This window comes from Agelaius tricolor, unplaced genomic scaffold (assembly GCF_023055355.1).
Source record: "Agelaius tricolor isolate 1412-34295 unplaced genomic scaffold, bAgeTri1.0.p SCAF_1, whole genome shotgun sequence".
Classification (NCBI taxonomy): domain Eukaryota; kingdom Metazoa; phylum Chordata; class Aves; order Passeriformes; family Icteridae; genus Agelaius; species Agelaius tricolor.
The window spans coordinates 66,287,945-66,312,143 of NW_027269261.1; the positions used below are offsets into that span (position 1 = coordinate 66,287,945).

At 39.5% G+C, this 24,199-nt stretch overlaps 1 protein-coding gene across 2 annotated transcripts in view; it reads right to left on the minus strand.

The window, feature by feature from the left end:
• The window catches only part of SLC35F1 (solute carrier family 35 member F1), a 226,108-nt gene that overhangs the window by 23,794 nt on the left and 178,115 nt on the right, over positions 1–24,199 (minus strand). For both annotated transcript variants that reach the window (XM_071438019.1, XM_071438029.1), the window contains exons 4-6: positions 12,149–12,308; positions 6,761–6,917; positions 2,447–2,499 (exon numbers count right to left, since the gene is read on the minus strand). In XM_071438019.1, the coding sequence (XP_071294120.1) occupies positions 2,447–2,499; positions 6,761–6,917; positions 12,149–12,308 (370 nt within the window). The remainder of the gene's footprint in view (positions 1–2,446; positions 2,500–6,760; positions 6,918–12,148; positions 12,309–24,199) is intronic.

Sequence of the window (24,199 nt, forward strand, 5' to 3'; positions counted from 1 at the left end):
TAAACTCCTTGCAGATAACTTCTCTTCCACAGGCTGAACGAGCCCCAGTCCCTCAGCATTTCTCCATTTCTCGTTACACTCAGTGTCTTCACACAAATAGGCAGATCTTTCCCTAGGGACCACTCTAATACAGCCCAAGTAGGACAGAGACCAACATGACTTGAGAACTTCTGGTCTTGCTCCTGAGCGAGGTGGTTGAATGTTGCATGGTGCCATGATGTACAAATTTGCCTTTGTGCTTTTACTCCAAAAGCAAATGTTTAATTGGCATGACATGGAATCAGTTATGATCTTCCATACTGCCTTGGAACAAAGACCATTCAGAAATATTCAAACCCCTGGTAACAAAGGACACTTCCTTGGAGCTACAAACTGGCTTTTCTCTTAAATAAAACTGATGTGAGTTTATTTGTTAGTATTTCATCAATCACTATAAAACTTGTCATGGTCTCATATGAAACCACTCTCTCAAAACTGTAAAATCATCCTCCTTTCAGTCTGGTTGTCAGCAAGTATTAATACTTAAAACTTCAAGGATACAAACAGAGCTACAGTGATTCACACTGAGTGTGAAGATGATGATATGTATCAGGGCAATTTCCAAAATTAACACCAGGAGGGACACAGCCTGTTTTAAACATGATAGACATAACAGATTGGCTTTAGATCTTTATATTCAAAAATCATTTGCATCAGTTAAAAGGTAGCTCATTTGATCTTAAAAGCACAATTATGGCAGATGGCAACAGGCCACCTTGATTTATTTATTAGGTTGCCTGCTGTGACTTTATCACCACCATTTGGAAGGCTGATGATTTAACTCTGCTGGACTGCAGGTTTGAGTCTGTCACAGCGGATAACTACCCAGGACAAGGCTGTGAACTCCCTTATACAGATTTGTCAATCACTTTTTGACAATCTTGTATCACTGCCAATGCAATGGAAAGTACACCAGGTGCAGTGGAAGCCAAGGAAGAACTACAGAACTGTCACCATTTAATCCATGTTCAACTACACCACATTTCCAATTATTGCTCTAACAAAACAAGTTCATATCTATGATGTTTTTGCTAAGATGATCTCAGCCTTGTGAAGCATAAGGACTCTTCAGAATTAGTAATCAACTTTCAGGGACATTTTGGCAGCATCACAGATGAAGTAAGACCTTATTTTAACAGCACATTTCACTGATACTGAGTTTGAACAGAAATCTCATGGAAGTATATATGACATTTACATGGACAGTAGATTAATTCACTATGACCACTGGTATCATCAGTACCAGATTAATTATGTCCCTAAGCTCCTTCTCATGAAATATAAACAAACACTGATGCAATTATGCTAACTATCTCAGATTAAAGAAGGCCAATACACTTTAGTACACAGTTGAGTGTGTCTCTCCATGGATACTTTAAATTAATTTGTCACTTAGTTTTACAGCTCAACCATCAAATTTCCAAGATTTCTAGGTGCAATGTTTTGTGAAAAATGTGCTGTATTTATCAAGGTTTAAAATGATGAAAGGAAATTACAAACCAAGTTTAAAGAAACCAACGGTATTCCACAATTTGTATCCCCTCCCCTCAGGGAGTCCCCACCTAATCAGTTGTTTTTGCACACTTCTGAGTTGCCATTTTGATGTTCAGTATGAAACTAGGTAAAGAGCTGCTGTCAATGGATTGCCAAAGCTTGAATCCTCTGCAACCAATCAGCTCTATGCTACTAGTATTCTTTTATTTCTTCTATTGTCATAAACAGTGAAGGAGTGATTATAGGGACTCCCCCAGATATTGATTTGCTTTTAAACCAAATAATTCATTGGACTAATTAGAAGGGACTCATAAACTCAGCTTCCAAACTGAAATGGGAAAATGCAATCCCCTGCTTGGCAGAACACCATAACTGCTTCATTGGGCATGATGCTCCCAAAACTTGTCTAAAAGGACACATCTGCTTTATTCCACCAAAACTATTTGGAAAGCAATTAAACCACTTCCATACAGAAATGCTCCTCCTGGAAGTGAATTTATGAGGCTATAATATGCACTGCAAGTACTTTTCAAGGTTATTTTGTTAGGCTCCATTTTCTTTCCTTGGCTTTCATTGGAAAGGTTTGGCTCTTAATGACTGCCTCATTTATTGCCCCAGTGTTGCATTGAATCTTAAAACTGGAACCACACTATTGTTTAACTTCACGGCTGTCTGAATGGTTATCTTACAGCATTCATATGCTTAACCTAATTGTGCAGGGAAGGCATAACACAGCAATGGAGGACAGATTGTTTAAGAGCAGTTATGAGGTTCAACCTTTGGAAGTAACTTTTCCTTGTGGAAAAGTCACAAACATTGGCTCCCCTGAAACTCTGTACCCGCCTCCCCAAATGCTGGCTGTGAGCATGCCTCCTTCAGCAACCATCTCCCATGAGGTAAAGTGTGTTCTTACCTATTTGCCAATCCCAGGGGACCTTCAACAGCTCTTTGTGTTCCATGATTGCACTAGAAGAGAAAGCAAAATTTGATGTAAGAGAACAGAAGTTAAATTACTTCCACTCATTGAATTCAAGTGCTGGACAAAACAACATAAATAACCTTATAACAAAAGAATCTCTGTGGGAACAAAATGCAATCAAGAGTTTACTAATCTACTCTGGCATTATCCCTGTGCCTGTGTATTTGAAAGATCTTCAGGGTAATAATCAGATGTGATAGCATACAATTTCTCCTGGTTTATTTCCAGGCTCTCTATATACGTGCTCTACATGTCCATTCACGTAAATGTTCAATCATCTTGTACTTTTCTGACTTAATATTCTGAAATCTTTTGAATGTTAATTATTAATAATATATCTATCTGAGTTATCCACATTTCAGAGTAGCTCTGCAGTGTAAAATAAATAGATATCACAGTCTGGTTTGGGAAGAATACTGTGATTTGTTACACACTGAGAGAAACCAAATAGTCACAGCAGTGAAAGTCAGGATAATAAGCAAAGGATGGGCAAACCTGCAAAAGTCCACTCTCAGTATCTTGTAAATCTTGCATTGTACATTAACATCAAAGTCACATATTCATAAAATTCTAAGGTGGCAACAAGTCAGCTCTTCCCAATCCAGGCAAACAGACCCTTGGAGATAAGATATCTCCCAAGCTAGGTCTTCGTGCAGGTAACTGCTTTCCCTGTCTGTGTGATTTCCAGATAAATCCAGCTGTGCAGAACTCTGCATGCTGGTCTGGACACTATTTTAGACAAGTATAAAACACGAAATTATACAGATTGAAAAACAAAGTACCTAGTAGGAAAGGTGGTATGTGGAAGACCAAATCTAATAGTAAAACTACAGGAGCTCAGCACCTTCCAGATTAATCTAGTCTAAAGAGTTGCATCCTGGAAATTTTAATTTGCTTGCTGCTGATGTGAGGCAAATCTAATACTGTGTACAGAATAATAAGACTATATTCTCTGCAAAATAACTAAATTATAGGTGGTTTTGCATACATAAGGTATATGTCTCCTTTATAAGTAATTTCTTAAGAATATAATGAAAACAAACTGCAACATATCTTGGTCTGGAAAAAAAAATTCACATAACTTAAATGTAGGAACATTGCATTCATATTATTGTTTAGCCAATACAAAAGATGTATAAAACAATATGCTATGGCTTGTGATTTCTTATGATCTGTAAAAAAAGAGGGGTGAGAGAAACTTTGTCAGAAATGGCCATTTAGTGATGCCAGAGGCACTGAAGAATTGGAATCACAATGATTTTGAAAGCTTGTGGTAGTTGGAGGAGGTCTCTGATGACTGAAAAGAGACAAATGCAACATTCAGTTTAACACAGAACAATAAGTATAGCCTGGGCAGCCAGATTATGCTAACCTTTGGGAAGATTATGGAACAAATCTACCCTGAAGTCATTCGCAGGAAATGAAGAAGATGGGTTCCAGTGGGAAGAGCCAGCACAGTGGTCTCAAGAGCACTGCCTTCTATGATGAGGTGACTGGATCAGTAAATAAAGGAGAGGGAGTGAATGAGAGTATGTGTGTAATCTACTGTTACTTTAGCAAGGTTTCCAACATGATTTTCTTAAAGATCTTCAGAGACTCAAGAGGTATGCACTAGATGTGTGGACTATGTACAATGTTGTCTAAATAAAAGTGTGAGAAGAAACTTAATGAAGTTCAAAAAAAGCAAGTATTAACTCCTTCACCTGGGGTGGAGAGACACTGTGAAACAGTACAGGATGGGAGCTGACTGGATAGAAATTGTTTTCCAGCAATAAACCTTACAGTCCTGGCGGACATCAACCTGGACCCAAGTCAGCAATGTGTCCCTGGAGCAGAGGAAGGCAACAGCATCCTGAGCTGTGTCAGTAAAGGTCTGGCCAGAAAGCTGAAGGATGTGATTTGTGAGACAGCAGCTAGAGTCCTGTATCCAATTATGGGCTGTCCAGAACAAGACAGATAGTAACAAATTGAAGGGAGTACAATGGAATTCCATCACAATGGTCAGGCAGGTTGAGGACAGGATGTAAGAGGAAATGCTGAAACAGTAGGGTTTGCCTAGCATGGAGAAGAGAAGGCTAAGCTGGGGGAAAGGAGGACACACAATAAATTTTCCATCTTAACTATGGGTATGAGTAGTTACTGACAAAGTAGTCATACTTTTCTTGGAGGTGAACAACAAAAGGATGAATGACAATGGACATAAGTGGCAATGTGGAAAACTTATTAAATATCAAGGGGAAAAAAGATTGTCAAACACTGGAATAGGTTGCCCAGCATGACTGGCAGTTTCATTCTTGGAGATGCCAAGAAATCAACTGAACAACTTCCTAAGCAGCCTGATGTAACTTTGGAGCTAGCTTTGAGTAGGAGCTTGAACCAGATGACCTTCAGGGGGCCATCAGAAAATAGGCCATGTTATGATGTGATTCGATCAGATAACCTTATCTCAATTTGCTGGGTAATTGTGATATCCCCAAGTCTTATAAACTAATCTCTTATTCTTCCTCCCTGCTTTAATCATACCCAACATACTAAACTCTTTCCACCATGTCTGGGTAATCAGCCAACTCATTAATTCACTGTTTCCCCTGACACCTTAGCTCTTCCTCCTTTGCTGCACAACAGGCATTATGCATGTTTATTTTATGTTACAGTCTAAGACTCCTTCAGTTTAGAGGATCTAAAGGTCCTATATTGCACCAAAGTGGCCAGTAGTTTTTCAAAGAAAGAGCCTGCAGATTTAACATGAGGAATTGGCTTCTCTTTGAAGTAAGTGTTATATTCAGTTAGATTAAATCTCTGTGAACACATAACTGTGACTTCTGCTGTTCATTACAGGTAAAGGTAAGAAAAAGGCACAGGTATGAACTAAGTGGGGTTGAGTCTCCAGAAGGTGCCCGAAAAGCACTATCAGCAAAAAGCTGCAGAGGCTGGTGGAGAAAAACCTGTTGGAGTGAACCAAAGTTGGGCCAAAGTTTGAATAGAAAAACCTTAGGGCTTTCATCAAAGAAATGGTTTCTTATTGTTTCCTTTCAGTTGTTTCTTCTTTATACAAAGATGCCTTATTCCAAAACCAGATTCCAAACCAGCAGAACAACTCACAGACCCTGAATTGTGACTAACTGCTTGGGTCAAGAGGGAGAAATTGCACAACAATTGAATTCTGGAGTATGAGACATTTACATGACAGTTTACACACACAGAGCAAGACAAGGGCACTGCTTTGATGTCCTCAGAATGTTAGTATCTACTTAATCACAAACATATAAAAGAATGCTTTAGCCAAAGATACTAGGCACATTTGTATGCTCTTAAATTCCATATTCTTTTAAAAGGGAACTTCTTGTATGGCAACTAGTTAATAGAAATAATTTTAAGACACTTGTTCAGATCCCTTACAAATATATTAAGCTTTCTAGCTAAAAAAAAATAGAACCATTGAAATGGGAATTGATGGGCTGTGTTTTTTTTGATCAGTTTCTGTTCTTAGAAGCAGAGTAGCTTAGATCTGTAGAGAAGCAACTTCTTGTGGACGAATAATCAAAAGTCATTCTGTGTTACAAGCACCAGAGACAGTCCTGCAGAAAATGCAGCAATCTTGCAGGGCTACTTTTACATCAGTCACAGCACTGCAACACTGGAAGCCACCTTCCAACTATTAGGCTTGCAGTTGGGATGCTCATTAGGTACATGTGGATATAGACCAGACTCCATAGATCCTGAAATCCATGCAACAATATCCTAAGTGCCAAATATTTTTGAAGTCAAAATGCTATTTTCTTACGGGCTTTTTATGATTTCCTCCATATCATAATGTAGTTACATAGAACAAGCAAACCAGTAAAACACTTTCTGACTGGATGTGTTTTCTACCTCTTTAGAAATCAAGGGGACTTTTTAAATGTATAAAATAGAACCAGAAGAAGCTGTGGATTTTGTTATTCACAGTTCAGAATAATATGTGAAGCATCCACTTGTCCTCCAGCGGCAAGATGGTGTGACATGTCTTCTGCCTCTTTATGTGACTACTCAAGGACAATGGTCCTTGAGTTAGAGTACTTGGGTAAAAATCTGTGCTATTTATTCAAATCACCAATTTGAAATATGAAAACCAATGCAAATTCCAAGATTAGAGGACACCTGCTCTCCACAGGAAAGGGCTAATTTTGAAGGAGTGGGTAATGTAGCTCAATGGAGGCCACAGCTGCACTTATTTGAGCCTTAGTGAGCTCAAACCTGCTCACTTACAGCTGAATTCCACTGAAGAAGGAGCCAAAGAGTCCGATCATGCCCAGGAACTCCACTCGACTCAGGTTTCGGACGATGTACTCCTCACAGACATTGGAGATGCCATACAGTGTTGCTCCGCCAAGGACTAAGAGGTCCCCTATCAGTTTATTTTCACCTAGGGATAAATAGAAAAAAAAATCAGAATGGCTCAAAACAACCGTCTTCTGTCCAAAACCATTGCATGTTCTTCCCAAAAGATTTCATTCCTCAGTCATTACGTAGCCCTTATCTGGGTTAATAAAATGAATGCAAATATTCTGTCACTTGAACAGTTTTCATTCAAGACACCAGCCTCAGTCAGACAGAGGGAGAGCATGTTCCTTGCTGTAGAAAAAAGAAGCCAAAAAGTTCTGAAAAACTTGTAAAAAAAAGTATAGAATCCAAGTGGCACTCTTCAGAGACTGATCCTTTTTACTTTATTAATACTACCTTTTTTTTTTTGCAGAGAGAATGTGACTCAACTCTATAGAGCAGTTTGCATCTCATCTTGAAATTTAACCAGTCTAAAACATGTTCAGTACTTAGATCTGAGGACAACTGAAAAATTCTGTGTACCTGTGAAATGAGTGAAGAAATCATTACAACCTAATATTGACCTCATTCTCACATGGAGCTGTTTGACAAGAAAGGGAGGAGGAAGGATGGGGTGTAGACAGGGTGATGATAAGGACAGATTTCTAAAAGAGGTTCAATTAACATAGCAATACCTAATGCATGCAAAGAACAAGATGTATTTTCAATACCTCCAGGTATACAGAATTACTAAAATATTTTGTTATCAAAGATTGCTTGAAACCTTTTTAAGTCTTGGAAGATTTTATTATTGGGTGCTGGGGAGAGCTGCAGTGACATTTGATCAAGATCAAGTTCCAGCTTGAAAACCGAGGCCCTAGCTTTGCAAACTGGTGCTTGCAATTCCCTCTGCACATATGGCTTGTTAAAATATTTCTACAAGAGCTACAGCTTCACAAAGCTGTCAGATATTGCTGCAGAACCATATTCTGAAATGCTGGATTATAATGGATTTTTCTTTGAAAAGTTTCAGCAGAAATGCTGAAGTACTACACAGTATTTTTTAAAAAAGAAATCCTGTTTTCTTTTAAAATACCTCGATTTACTTTTTACGTCCCCGTCTTTTAAAGTTTTATTTCAATTGACCTGTAAAATATACTCTGCAGTAAATAAAAATGGAAAACAAACATTCCAACCGGTTCAAAATTATCTTTTCAACATTTTTCTTTAAGGTGTTCTTTTAAGCCTTCAGTTATCATTCCAAACTGTAGTGCTGAAATTTCTATGGGGAAGAAACTTATGATAATAAAAATGGTCATAAGAGGACAGACCAAGGGTTCATTAATCCTGTCTCCAACACTGGCTACAAGCACCAGAAAAGTATAAGTTGTTTAAGGACAATAGGAATGGAGTAAAGTGTAAAATATTCCCAGTAATACTCTCTTAGTTTCCAACAATTTTTGGCTCGGATGAGATGTGGCTTCTGTGTATTTAGCAAATAGTACTAGATTTGTTTTTCACATAGTCATCCAGGCTTTGACTGAATTTCTTGACTGGCAACATGTTTATATTTGACCATTTATCTTTTTATGATTTGGTTGTTCTGTTAAAAAGATTTTAGTTTTCTTTTGCAATCAGTAATGTTCTTAATTTAAAATAGCCATCACAACGTTACAGAACTTCTTCATACCCCTGATGCATTTCATATTTCACAGTGGCTCCATTGATTCCTCACTGAGCTCACTTTTTTGGTATTTATTGCAGCTACTCACTGACACTTCAGGGAAGTATTGCTGAAAAAGCTTTTGACCTTAGAGCTCCTGCTGGGACAAAAATATCATCCTTTTGCATCTGTGAAACAAAAGCAGCTCAGAGGCTGAGCATTTTCACACAGATGGGATGGCCTCAAGCATCATACCCTGATAGCTCTTCCCAAAGTGCCCTTCCCATGCTGAGTGTGAGCCTCAACCTTCAGGGCCTTCCCAGAAGAGGGAGCTGAGCTTTGTTCAAAGCACCAGACTCTGACACTGGAGCCTCCTCTGGTACTCAGCAGCACAGAGTGGCTGAGGAGAGCACAAAAAAATAGGGAAGTAGAGGGACTTGTGTCAGCCAGTTCTCAGTAGATCAGGCATTTTCTGAGATAGAAGTTGCATTAGGCCATCAAATTTAATGAACCTTGAGGGATCCTTCATCAATTTGTGTAAAATCTGTATATTTTTGGTCTACTATTAAGAAGTACTTCATGCTTTTAACTTTTAGTCTGGATACCTCAAAATTGTATGAGTCATCCCATAATTTCCTGAGAAATATTTAAAAATCACTCTGTATTAACCCTTTGCATATCACTGAAGACTTCATATACCTTCACAGGTCTCTTTCTTGCCTTTTCTGAGAAATGGAATGTCCCAGTCTGGCTACAGTCTCTTCATCTGAATCCATTTTATGTCCTTGAACAGTTTTCTCATCTTTCTCCGTATCTTATACAGGTTTATTTTCTGATGACTTCTTTTGAGATGCAGTGACTAGAGTAATACATGGTACCCAAGGAGTTAGTGCACCAAAACTTTATATACTGGTGTAAAAATGTTGTAAAATTGTTTTGCTTTCTTTCTTAGCAATTACTATTCTGGTTGTCAAATGCCTTATCTTTGCTTCCTTGAGAGGCTGAGACTTTGGAACTTTCCCCCAAGACTGACATATCCCTATAGATTTATTTTCATGCCTGTAATATCCACATGTCTCTACTGGTTTCATTGCTAAAAAAAACATGTATCAACTAATTAGATGCATTCTAAAGACTTTTAGGATAATAAAGCTGTATTTCACCAATTTAATGGTGTAGGTCATTCTTCAGAAGACACACAAGGCATAGCCTGGCCAAACAAGCTTTATATTAATGATTGTTACCATATTTAATATTCTGTGGAGAAGTCATATGGTCCAGAGCGGAGTTAGTGTTTTGGGAACTAGTTATAGCATTATGGTGCAACACAAATCTTTAAAATGTGAATTGTGTTCGGACACAATTTCTTTTCACACTCCCAATAGGCCTCTTTGTCACATTTTTGCACTAGCCCCTGCCATTAAGAGGCATTTCTCTTTGGTTTGATTGTAGTTACTGATGAACGTAATACCTAAAAATCACTCTCAATGTGTCCCATTTTAAATTAAACACTAATATATGTATTAGCAGGATTGATGTGACTGGTTTCCAGAGACTGCTGTAAGTTAAAGCAAGGAAGTGCTTTGAAAAACCTGGATGAAACACTTAGATCTGTGTGGCTTAGACCTATGTGTACAGCAGGAGCAGAAGTGTGAAAGTAACTCATGGGTGTTAGTTCAGAATAATGTTTTTTTCAGGTATACTTGGCATGTAAGATGATAGAGCTCTAAATACTAAATAGTAATTGTGTTTTCCCATTGAATAATGTGCAAAATATCAGCGAGGATATAAGTGAAAATTGAAAGCATGTGTGCACATTATACCTAATTCCTGCAGACAGTTTGGAAAATACCTTTTAATCTCTCCGTGATACATTTTAAATTCATGTTCCCTTACTGTAAGAGTTGGCAGGCTAAATTGCCTTATGCTGTGGCTACCTAGCAGAGCCTTATGGCTCTTCTAATACAGGAAGCAGTGTGGTCAACAGGGGCACACAGGTATCAACAGTTCTTGTCCCCTAAAATATAAGATAAACAGAGACATTTACTGAGGACTAATGAAAAGTATCATTGCTTTTGGTGTCTTCCTTACTTTAGTTTATCCAGTCCTAGGAAACATCCTATAAATGGTGTACAACCTCTTAATGAAGAGTTTCAACAATTTTTTTCTTTTCTTCCTGCCATTAATTCTTTTTATTTGTACATTCTAATGTGTAGTTTTAACCTTTCAAAGAAATTAAACTAGATGATCTATTTTACTCTGTTAAAGACAGCATCACTAATAACATCATTATGCCACTAAAAAAAGTAAAAAAGCTGCAGTCTCTCTGCATAGCAGTGAGCATGGACAGTTTTTCATGTGTAGGTCCAATTAAAAAGGCAATAATGCATGTTCACAAATTTTTCTGGACAAATTTACTTAACAGCTTCAGTAATGAACATGGCAAATAACATCTAATTACTGCAGTTGCATGGCAAAGTGTCAGTGCTCTTCAATCTGTTCCTTGTCTGCTTCCACTGCCCCACATGCTCCTGCTGATCCACAGCTCACCCACTCAAGCATGTCACTCTCTAGACTGCTGGGACACAGGATGCTTCTTCTGGAACCCTAGTTGGAAATCTCAATCCCTCTGAAACCAGCCATTCCCAACACAGCCTTGGCTGGCTGGTTACATAGTACAGAGTATATTATTTCATTTTTAGCTGGGGCAAGGCTGCTTCTGGAGGAGACCAGTAACTAAAAGTCTCCTTTCAGGTTTAAGGACTGAGATAGAAGGGGGTAGGGAGATATGGTGAGCACTGTTACAAACTCCATTGTTTTATTTAGTAGCATTCTAGCAAATGCAGTTTTTACAGCACTTGCATTTGTATTCAGAAAGCTGACTCAAGAATTTTAAATCCCAGCGTATTATACTCTGCTCACAATTCAGTGCTTTTAATTAAGAATGAAAACTGTGCCTAATTGACAATCTTTGAAAAGAATTTCCAGCCTTCCCACATCATTTGGCTTGGCACTAGAGAAATCAATGTGACAGGGGAAGTTGATCGATGAAATCTAACTCTGTCTAGTCTGCATTAATAGATACACACACATTATTCATATGATGCCACACAGAAAAAAAAGAACATTTTACACACAAGGAGGTTCTTTTCAAAAATGTTACAGTAAAGTCCCAAAGCTTTAGGACGAGACTGTGTGCAAAACCCAACTGGTGGTATCCAGGTTCAGTGTGTTTTAGCATCTACTAAGTGATCCCACCTCTGTAGAAAAACAAGCCAAGTTGAAGAGAAGTAAGAGCGCACAGTGGATGTGAGAGGTGCTTACAACTCAGAAATGCATCCAATTTGGAAAGGAAGCTATTGAGGTTTGCAGTCCAACACCTAAGCCAAAAGAGAACAAAACTACAAATATTTAGCTTGTCCCCCCAGCTTGTAGAGGGTTGTAAGACACAGGGCCTAAGAAACCTGTTTGGAGCACTGCTGACTTGTAAGTGGTGACCCCTTTCTGCCATTCTGACAAAGAGACAACTCTGAATAGTGCAGCGCTTTGGATTCATGAAGGTACAGATTTTCTTGCCAAATTTCCCCCTTTTTTGGCCCCAGTCTGACACACAGTGGTCAATGGCTTCTCTGAACAGAACTTGGCCACACAACCCATTCATTCTTACTCACCTGCTCCTTGCTGTCTCCCAACGAGGACATCTGCTCCTGCCATGCAGCCCATGCCCAGAATGCAGACCACAATCCCAATGAAATGAACTGCCTTGTATCGCACCAGTAAGAAGAACCAGGAGAGGAGTATCACCACTGGGATCACAAAACAGTCTAGGAGCTGTCAAAAAAAGACAAGAAAAATCAAGAACACATCAACCTGCAAATAGTTTGCCCTGATGTACTAGGACAGATTCCAGCAGAGGGGAGCAGGGTTATCTAGTTTGTGATAGCACTTTCTACCAAGAAAAAGTGTATTCAAGTGGCTCTTCATACATCAGACACAGGGTAAGACTATCAATACCAATTCCACGAATTCAGGAGAGCTGTTGCTCTCAACATGCACTCAAATGCACTGCTCTTGGATTCAGATGCATATTTCAAAGCTATGGGAAGAAAACCTGGGCCAAAAGAGAGTCACACCACTCCATCTGGTCCTCACCTCCAGGAAGGTAGTTTTCCTGCAGTCTAGACATACACTTTAATTCAGTCGTTTCAGGCTGAGATATTAAGAATGTTCATAACACACAAGTTGACTGGATTTATTAAATCTGTCTAATCTGTCTATATAAATTAGGGGTTTTCTGCATGCAGAATGCTTATGAAAAATCTGGCCCCTGTGGTCACTGTTAACTTTGTGAAAAGAGAGTCCCATATGCCTTTGAAGGAAAAAAAATCCCAAACCCCCATTTTGCATGCAGTGCAAGAAACTTGCTCTTCTTGTCAATATACCCTTGGAAAAAACTTTCTCAAAGAAATGTTAAAAAATGGAATTTTTGATTGTTTGTTTTTTTTCAGAGACATCAAGAAATAGGCCCAGAGAAGATGTGTTAAAAAAAAGTGTACCAACTGTTTGTGAGAGGACCTTCAGATTTTCAAATTAAAATATATTTTAGAAACTAAACTTTATGTCACCAAGAAACAAAAATCCTGTATAAGAAACCCCAAAGAAACTTGACTAAAGTCAAGTTTCCCACTTCCCAAAAGGATACAGGTAATGAAGAGTTGCAATTCTGTGGACTAATGATGGGATTGGGCAGGATACACTACTGTTCATTGCCAATTGATGCAGCATGAACCAAAGCAGTGTATGACATGTATCTTCTTCCTAATGAAAATGTCTGGACCAAGCAAAGAAGCAGAACCATCAACTGTGTCCATAGCTCTGGAAAAAACATTCCAGATATTGTTACCTTTATTTTAGGTGATGTTATCTGATTTTTCCTCCCTTTGAACCCATCACATGTTACTTGTTTTCTCAGTGTGATTTAGCACTAAGGACACTGTTATCAAATAAAGATCAAACCCCTTTTAACTTTGTCTTTCCATGTGTTATTTGAAGAAAGAAAGATTTTTGGATTATTCCAAAAATTTTACTTCTTGGAAAACTAATTTTTGCATGTGGGATACATATGTAATAAGCGTTGTATTTGTGAAATCAGAAAAAAAACCCCAAAAAACCAGTTTTTGTACTGAGAATAATTTCCCTGAAACTTTCTTTGAAAAACAGGAATGTGCAGTGAAAACCCATCCATTTCAAGATTTCCCAGACAGTGAGACACAAAAGGCTTCAGAGGAAAACCAGTGTATCAGTGGGACCATGCTTCTCTTAGCAGGCTTAAACAGTCCCAAAGAGTGCAGAAAAAATGAGGGAAATTACAAATGGGAACAGTTGATGCTAAAAGCAGGTTCTGCATTTAAAGTGAGAGCTAATCATCTAAAAGTCATGGTCAGGCCTCTTTACAGTGAAAACTTTCTGCAGCAGTCCTCCATCCTTCACTGATAGAACACAAAAAGGGACAAAGTCTGAAAGAACTGGAACAAGCTTCTTCTGCATGGGGCCTCTGCTCTGCCCCGTAGCACACCCAGCACGTACCCAGCTCGCACTGGGCAGCTGGGCTGGGCAGAGACACACACAAGCAACACTCCCCATCCACAGGAACAGATCCGGAAGCTGTGCTGCTGGGAGCTGCCATCTCCTGGGGCAGGGAGGGCTGCTGGCAGGAGTACTGAGCACACACACTAAATTCTGGGCATCTGAGGGAAGGGCACCCTTTGGTGTAACCTTTGGGATGTGGGCACAGCTCAACAGCTCCTGCCTCACTCCACACTCACTCATTGTGCCTGCACTCACTGGATGTCTGGCCTTCAGCACACGCTACACCCGTCTCCTCTGCCAAAGGTGGTACCAAAGAGCAAGGAGGCAGGCACTTCTCCCCCTGCTCACAGCTCTCCTTGAGGGTTTGAAGGCCTCTGCCACATTCCCTCCCAGTGCAGCATTGAACAGGTGAATTTAACTTACTATTTTCTGGCCCCACCACAGATTTCCATCACTTAATGTATGGCTACAAAGAAGATGGAAGGTATTCCTTCAACAGAAATCACATGGAGAATCATAAAATTATAGAAGGATTTGGATTGGAAGGGACCTTGAAGATGACCTGGTTCCAAGCCCCCTGCCATGGGCAGAAAGAGTTTCCACTAGACCAGGTTGTTCAAAGCTCCATCCAACCTGGCCTGGAACACTTCCAGGGATGGAGCATCCATAGTTTCTCTGGACAACCTGCCTTACCACTCTCACAGGGAACAATTTCTTCCTACTGTCTGACCTAATCCTGCCCTCCTCCAGTTTAAAGCCCTTACTCCTTGCCGGTCACTACATGCCCCTATGAAAAGTCCCTCTCCAGCTCTCCTGTTGACCTCTTGAGACACTGAAATGCTGCTACAAGGTCACCCCAGAGCTTTCTCTTCTCCATTCTGAGCAATCCCAATTTTCTCAGCCTTTCTTCAGAAGAGAGATGCTTCATCCCTCTAACCATCTTTGTGGCCTCCTCTGGACTTGCTTCAACAGTTCAATGGATTTCCTGTGATGGGGGTCCCAGAGCTGGATGCAGTATTCCAGGTGGTGTCTCATCAGAGGGGAGCAGAGGAAAGACAAGGGGCAAGGAACACAAGTTATGCTGGGAGAGGTTTTATCTCAATAAAGAAAGACATTTTTTTACAGTGGAAACAAACTCCACAGAGACATGGTAGGGTGATCAGAGATTTTCAAGACGTGACTGGGTGCTAAATCATCTCATCTAGGCTCCCTTTCCCACAAAAAGCTGGACCAGTTTGGAGGGCTGGGGTGTTCCATGAGTCTAAATTGTTCTAGGAGTTTAAACATGCTTGTACCTGCCACATGTGTACTTCAACATGCAAATTCCCACTAACAGTCTTCTAGAGGAAGATTTTTTAAATTCCTCTCGTTCCATAAATATTTAAATATACCTATGCTGTCAAGTATGTGAATGAGTGTCGTTTAAGCAGTAACATGAAAGGACGCGTGAACAGAAACTTCACAAATAAACAATGCTGATAACAGCCAGAAAACACCTCCTTGGGCTGGCAATCCAAAGTCTAATTCACAAACTGTTATTTGGAATGCTGCACTATCAATAGATACAAACATGAAATGTAGGTAATGTGAACTGACGTTATATAGTTCTTAAATTGTGCTTAGTTTATACCTTCAATTAAAGAATGAGGTAGACAGAAATAAATTAGGTTACTACAATGTAAGCAATAAGATAACCTAGAATATATTATTAACTCTTTTTCAGGTATTGCTTTAAATTTCACTTCTCCAGGTCTAAATTCGCTCTGCCTTTCTTTTTTCCTCAGATAAACCTATCTAGTAGAAGAAAATATGCACATATATTCCACAGAGTTTGAGCATTACCTCATCTGCAACAGGGCTTTTTAATTGATGGGGGGGTTGGCCTTTTTTCTCTCTTTGTTATTAATTATTTAAGCTATTAAGAAAAAATATTATAACTAATTGTAATTTTTCTGTCTATCACAGTAACAAAGACAGATTATGCTTAGCTAAATTTCATTTATAGCACATAAAGGTCAGTTGTTTATCAATATTTCTCAATTATGTCCAATATTTTCCTTCCTTTTAATTGTTTATTTAAAAGGTATTACCTATACCCTGTCATTAAGGCAAATTAATGAATGGTCTGATTTTAATAAACATTCCTGTTAATCACAGAAGTCATTATATCTCACTAACCTAAAAGAAAAAATATTTCCTATGTTGCCATGGGGTGGTGTAGACCACATTCTTTGACATTGCTGTGTTTGTCTGTCTTTCTTCAGTCACAGCTCTGAATGGGGTTGCTTTGGAAGGCAGGATACAAAAATATGTAATCTATTGATATACTACCCCATAGAAACTTCTTTTTATTATAAGAATGTTATGTTGTTGTAGAAATTGAAGGTTATTACTTGACTCTAAAAGACACCACACTGCATCTGTTGATGAAACACACTGTTGAAATCTATTTCCTCTGATTACTTGTTTGTTAAATTATTATCCTTGTGAATCAAAGACAAATACTCTCTTGCTAATAGTAAAAATCTAGTCTCTGGTCTCACAAATTCAGCATGTTTCTGCATATCTACAGCAAGAATGTTCTGTCAAATCATTGGAAGAGAGAGCTGGCAAGCTTTAGAAGAGAGGTCTGTAGTACAGAGTGAACTGCTGATCTGCAGTGATATCAAAAAGAAAAAAGCTGGTCAGCAAACTCCCTATGGGAACAGCTGAGCTGAATCTTCCTTTTTAAACATTCATTGGATTTTTTTCCCCCCAGTTACAAGCCCTTTTTTTTCACATTAGGGGTTTCTCATTAGCGCTGCCCTCCAGCAAATCATGCGGAGAATCAGCTGCAGCCTCCTCTTCCCCTGCTCTCCAGAGCAGGGGGATCAGTAAAACCAGTGCCACATCCATCAAACATTGTATGGTCAAGCACACATGATGGCCACAGAATTTCAGCATGTGACCTGGAAATTTTAATACAACAGCAAGTGCTATAGCCAGTGAGAGACACAGCTTCTGTTATTTACTTGGGGTTTTGGTTTTTTTTTTCCAAAGGAAAAAAGGGTTTGCTGCCTGTTGAAGTGCTTTTTATCCTCCAGTTTTCAGACCACCTTCACAATATCACACACACTTGATTCAACAAAAGCAGATGAGATGTGAACCCTCACAGTGCTGGATGCCAGCTGTCAGGGGAGCTGCATTGCAATTATGCTGCCCTGCAACCAAAACCTTCTGTAGGAAAGGTGTGGATGCTGGCAGCATCTCTGACAAGGTTATTTCAAACAATTCAAATAAAAAAAGGAGCACCATTTTTGTCTTTCATGTTTGATAACTGTCTATCATGTTTGATAACTCATCACAACTTTACCACTTTCTTGCATGGCTTTTATTTAATCACAAAATTAATGTGAAACCATTAACTTTTCATACAGTCAAAATGTACAGTACATCAGGTATGGAGACTGGTGAAAGAACCAGTGATGTAATTTGCTTTCAAACAAATGTAAAAACGTGTATTTCCATGATGTGGAAAAAACAAAAGCCAGGAGAATGCTCCCAGTCTTCTTTACTTTGCCCACAAGACCTCCAATTTTTTTTCTTAATGCTTCTAGAACTGTTCCGATCAGTTTCTTTAATCTTTAATTCTTTAATCTGTTCTCAGTGGTTTTTTTTCCCTTATGGACACAGAAACTCACTTAAAACTTTGACTAATGAAAGACCTTTACCTCTATTTGACTTGTATGTATCAAAACCTGAGATGAGGAATCCCACAGCTTCAGCTTTCTGTGCACATAGAAGGAGGTGTAGTGGTTTCTTGAAGTTACATTAAATGAAAGGTGGTGGTCACATCCAACCCACAGCTCCTCTGCTCTAAACTCTCCACACAAGGACATGCCTTACTGCCAACATGAATAATCACATTTTGACTCCTTTAAAAAAACACCTCATCATTCCATACATGAACTCCAGGTGTGCTTACACAGCTCTGTGCAGATACCAGGAAAACTTACCAACAAATTGACCATGGAAATGGTCTTTCCTTCAATTGACTACTTCCTCTGATTCTACATACCATTGTCAGAAAAAGATCATTGTAAGACAGTTCTGCCAGCAGGCATGTGTTTCTGCAGAATCACCCCCCACCCCCATTTTCTGTTTAGCTTCTCTCAAAGTAAGCTGACTGGATAAGAGCTGGGCAGATCATTTTCTCAAGGTTACTCATTAGAAACTTCTCCATGTCACCACCTGCCTTTGCCTATGTGAGGGATGAGATCCCAGCCTAAGAAAATTCATGGATCTCTCCTACAGGAAAACCTCTGCTTTTGCATGTCACCTGCCAAAATATGCAAAATGGGCACAGGAGGCCAAAACCTCTGCTCTTGTAATGGGCACAGCTCCACTGAATTTAATGAGATTTTGCATATTTATGTTAGTAAAAAGTTTGTCTCTGGGTGAATTTTGCCAGTAGAGGCAGGAGCTCTGGATACTGAGAGCTCTGTTGACTTCAAACCCACATACAGAGACTGTGGATACTGTAGGACCTGGTTTGCGCACCACAGGTATGTAATAAGTTAACAGTAACTGAAAGTCTGATAATAAATCAGACATAAGATAGCCTCTCTCAGTATAAATGTACAGCATGCAACACTTCCACAAAATGCTGATCTGCAAACTTTATTAACATTGCTCTATTTCCTCACTGCCCTGAAGCAGAACAGGAAAGTATGGTCAATCTTACATTCATAGGATGGGGGGAGGAAGGGAAAGAGTGGAATTTATCTCTGCTTTTGGGATAATTCACATTAGCAGAAAAAGTGGATCAACAACTTCAACATTGCACATCCCTGCTCCCTGCCTCCCAGATTTGCTTCAAACTCATCTCAAACCTTCTGCCTCAATGTACTTTGAGTCCACAGGGACCAAGAACAAAGTAAAGACTATTGCCATCCAGCTCTCCTATAATAAGCACTTACTGCTGACTCCTTTCCTTTTCTGGTGGCTGTTGTTGAGATATGAAAACTGCCAGAGGTAATTGGAAGTGTGATGTACTGCTCAGCCTCACAGTGATCTAAGAGCTGAGAACATCAGCATCATAGCTTTACAGCCTGTCTCCTGGTGTCTATAAATCCCAGCTTTTACTACCTTTGTTTTCATCGTGCCAATCAAAGGCATGATTGCCCAAGGAATAAATTACCAGATAAATTGCTATATGGAAACATCTCTGTCTCCTTGACAGTGCCTCTCTTCTTATGACATTGTATGTATACTCTGCACTAACATTATGCAAGTTGTTGCAGAAATAATCCAGATTTCTGTGTGATGCCATAATATAGAAAAAGGATAACCTCTATAAAGTGCAACATGAGTGTAATATGGAGATGGATAGAACAATGTATTGGAGCAAGGAGAGCTAATTAATTTGTGGAGTTGTAAAAGGGTGAGGGCAGTCTGCCTCACAACACAGCTTGATGGTTTTGATGAGAAAGCAACTACTGACAGAAAAGATTACAATTGTTAGTATATAACAGGCTTAGTGGAAGACATGGATTTGGGAGGATGTGTGTGTATGATACACTGTAAATGCAGTACAGGCAAGTTGAAGTTAAAACACAGTTTCAAGGAAATTTAATATCTAGATCTAAGTAACTGGAATAATCAGAATCTTCAGAATCTTTTCATTCCCTCTGGGGGACACAATTTTATCTGCTGTGTAAAACCGTCTCTAACAGTATTCAAAACATCCTTCTTGAATAGTTATTAAACCTTCCACAGGCCTACGCCAGGGTTGTTTTCAAACCCATTAGGATAAATATGACATGCATTACCAGAGCAGTCCGAAAGTTAAGTACATAGCTTCTAAACCAAGTCCATGGTGCCAGGTGCTAGTGTACAAGGGAGTGCTCAGTGTACCTTCTGTATCTGGTACAGCTGACATGCAAGAAGGCTGCAAAATGTACTGCAAGTCAGAGTAAGACAACAAACAGAAACTAAAGATCATTTCACAAGTTTGGGCCATCTGGGAATCAACACACGTATATGTCTGGTAATATTAAGTGCGACTGATCTCTGATACTTCTCAAAATAGGTGGGTTTGGATATCAAATTGATCCACTTATAAACTCCTGTGTCTTTTACTTGACTCGGTTTTTTAAGAGTGCCCTCTGGGGAACAGTTTTCATGTACTAGTCTGAGCATTTTCATGGTTATTGAAAGCTTGAGTTGCCATGCCCTCAGCTGAGATGGAGTAAAGTCAAGCCCTTTCTGTGTGCCGCTGCTTTAAAAGCTATGACTTAATGAAAAAGGTGGCCCCACACTTACAATTTGGAAAGCACTCCAGGCTTTCTGCAAGCACTTGAGGCGTGCTAAGATCATATCTAACAAATTGAGTTCCTTGGGGTACTTTGATGTAGCAATACTTAGCTTTCAGGGTTTTTAGTGGAGGCAGGTATTTAGGCATCTCTCTGCATCAATACAGAATCACTCTGGGCGTGCAAAGAGCCAGAGCTTAAAGTTACCAAAGAAGAAGCAACCTGATAAGCTAGAACATGTTTTCATGCCCCAAAATTGTGCTCTGAGCAACAAGGGAAGGGATAATAGATGTCCACAACATTTTAGATTTGTAGACAGTTAGATGTGAGTTCCTTGCATTGTTCCATTGAACCGAGTTGTCTTTGGATTGCACTGCTGGTGCTTAAAAGGGGTAACTTGGACTTTATCCTTAGCAAATGACCTGCACTGAAATGACTGAAACATAAATAGTGCATTGATTTTCAATCTAAATTCTATGTCACCTAATTTGTAAGGGAGGTATTTTAGCTGTTTGTTGTTTTTTTTTTTAAAGAGGAAAATTATGTGTTTCTGGGCTTCACAGTACTTTGCTTTCATCTTATTATGAAACTGACTGCCACGTTCTCTGATAGTAATTATAGAATACACGAGGATTTGAAATAATCAGAAGCATGTCCCAAAGTAAAGGTTAGGTACCACATTCATTTCTGATTTGTGCCTACATGTTCTCATTCACTGTGATTCTGAAGGCATTTGGAGAAAGATATGTAGGAAGGTTTATTAGAAAATCCTGTTTTCCCAGATCAAAGCCAAAAGAGAATCTTAAAATATAGGAAAATTTGGGTGTGAAACACTGAACAAAAGTAGGGCACCATTTTCAGGCTTTTTTTGTGGAACCATGATGTAATAATATAGAATATTAAAAAACAAAAGGATGGAGTAAAAACTAGAAACTGTGATAGTCCTAAGAGTTTAAAGCTACTTGGCAAACAAAGCTGTTGAATGCCAAGAGTTTTTTGGTGAAGCTGAAATCAAAGCATTTGCAATAAAGATGTATTTTTACTGTTAAGCTTTGGCTTTCCGCTGAGACCAGTGTAATGGGGTTTTTTGCCTAAAAGCACCACAAGCACTGCACACTTGCATGTTAGTTTTGCATGACGGAGCAGAGATGTCATGTGGAAAAAAGGATATGCTGCAAAACTGACATCCTACCAAAATGGTCCATGTACTACCACTATAAAAATACTGCAAAATTTCTCATTTACTCAAGTGACAATTTCAAAAAGTCTTACATTTTCTCCATCAAAAAAGCCCTGATACATCCTCTTAATATAAAATCCCCCAGAATTGACTTGAAGGGCTCAATTCCCAGCCCAATGTGTACACAGGCATAGCTCCCACAGCCTCCAGGCAGACATTTTGATTTGTGACAGGTAGCAATAGCTTCTTGGGTCTCAGTTCTGAAAGAATTTGAACATATTTTGCTATGTGCCAGCAAGCATTTTGGCCTTACAGGTAGAGCTCCTGCAGGATCAGGCCTTCCATGACAGAGAGTTCCTTTCTCTTGAGAGTTGTTTCCTTCTTCAAAAATCAGATTCTAGGAAAAGTTTGCTTTTCTTCATCTTCTGTTTTCCACTTTTAAGGTCTTCATTTCGTTCAACGACACACTTAGACCAATGCTGAATAATTCCCTGAGCTGCTTCTGTTTCATCTTTAAATGAAATATGGTGTTTGGCCGCATTTCAGAAAATGTGTCATTTGATTCAACATCTTAATGCATTACCTCATACTTGTCCCATTCTCATTGTATCTTTGGGCTTGTCACTTAGAAGCTCATTCTTATTAGGGCATGAAATGAATTTAAAATGCAGCAGGTATTCCCAGTGACTCCATATGTATCCCAGCAAATAAGGACAGCTATGGGAAAAGGTGACCCTGTATTCACTCCATGACTGGAAAAAAGCTTGACAAGATTTGAGTTCCTACCTGTTCTTTCTTTCAAGCTACATGGGAAAGAAACCTGAGCTCTGCTGTAATTCTGATGTGGAAGAGGTCTAAAAATGGACATGACATTGTCTGTGCCCTCTGACAGCTCTCCTGATCCACCACTCCTCTCTCTCCCCCTCAGTTTAAAAGGAGAACATGGATGATTTCAGCTAACAAATTCCCTGTTGAGGCACAGGCAATGCCTGAACTCTCCTGCCTGCTTCCCTTTCACACTGTAACTTTTGATCTGTTGACATAATACACTAAAGGCCATGATCATTGCATTGCTGGCTCCAGGATCTGCATCTTCTGGAAGTGAGGGGTCACAGGTCTGGCCAGATGAACCTTTGATACGTGCTTGTTGGTGGCTTTGGGAGATGGGATTTAATGACCCCAGTCATTCTGCTCAGTCCACTATTTATACTTGCTGTGAGTGAATCACACAAAAGAAGCAATTCAGTTTGCTTTTCTCTTCGAGGCTTTTAGTGACTGTAAAATCTGAGTATATGAGATTTACGTGGATTTAAGCTTTATTCTATACTAAGTAATCAGATTTGGAAAAGTGTTAAAAACAATATTACATTGTCTGGGCATGATTCAATGAATCCTCAAACCCAGATTCTGATGCCAGAGGCACTTGTGAATATTTAGCATAAACCTCATTCAGATTCCTTGAATTCATTGTTTTTTCTATATCCGCTTCTTATTCAGCTAAAGAAGCTCAGGATTTTCCAATACTGCTTTTCAGCTATGGAAGAAATATACTCTTAATTAGCTGTGATCCTGCAAAACATTAACTGGTGCTCCTTTATTTTATTAACTCTAATGCAAACTTCAGGTAAGTAAGGTATAAAATACATTGAACACTACCTAGTGCTACTCAGTTATTTAAAAATAATGTAAAGAGGCACTAGGCTTGTTTTAGAGCAAGTAGCAATTAAGTATTCAATGATTTCCCAAGACAGACAATTTCCAGAATCTTAAAAATGTTTCTATTATTCACTTTTCCACTTAAATTGAAGGAGCCTGATTTTTTTTGTGGTTTTATATATAAAATATCCAGACTGTATCTTTGAAGAAATCAGTACCCTAGCTTTTGCACTTATAATTTTTTAGCAGGGACTGTACTTTTTGATAGCTGCAGTCGAGCTGTTATATAACACATCTAACAGCTTGCACTGTAGTCAGACTTCTTCATAAAAACTGCATTCATTTTACTTAATGACAACTTTTGCACTCTGATCTAATTACAGGATCCTAAACATCCTTTAGTTGGTTTGCTTGGCAAGGCTGTGACAGCAGTGGGGGCTGCAGGGGTGGTTTCTCTGAGCAGCAGCTAGAAGTTGGCAGAGCCAATGCCAGTTGTGCCCAAGACGAACCTGCTGCTGGCCAAGGCTGAGCCCAGCAATGGCAGTGGTGGCACCTCTGGGGCAACACAGGTAAGCAGGGAGAAAAAAAGCAACCCTGTGCAACAGAGATTGCAGCCAGAGAGAGGAGTGAGAACATGTGAGAGTAGCAACTCTGCAGACACCAAGGGTAGTGCAGAAAGAAAGGGAGGAGGCGCTTCATGTGCCAGAGCAGATTCCCCTGCAGCCCATGGTGCAGACCATGATGAGACAGAATGTCCCTCTGCAGCCCATGGAGGTTCACGTGGAGCAGAGATTCACCTGCAGGCTGTGCAGAAACCCATGCTGGAGCACTGCCCAAAGGAGGCTGTGATCCCATGGAAGCCCTGTGTTAGAGCTGCTGGCAGGACCTGTGGACCCATGGAAAAAGAATCCCAAGCTGGAGCAGGTTTGCTGGCATGACTTGTAACCCTGGAGGGGACCCTCTCTGGAGCTGCTGATTCCTGAAGGGCTGTACCTGTGAAAGGC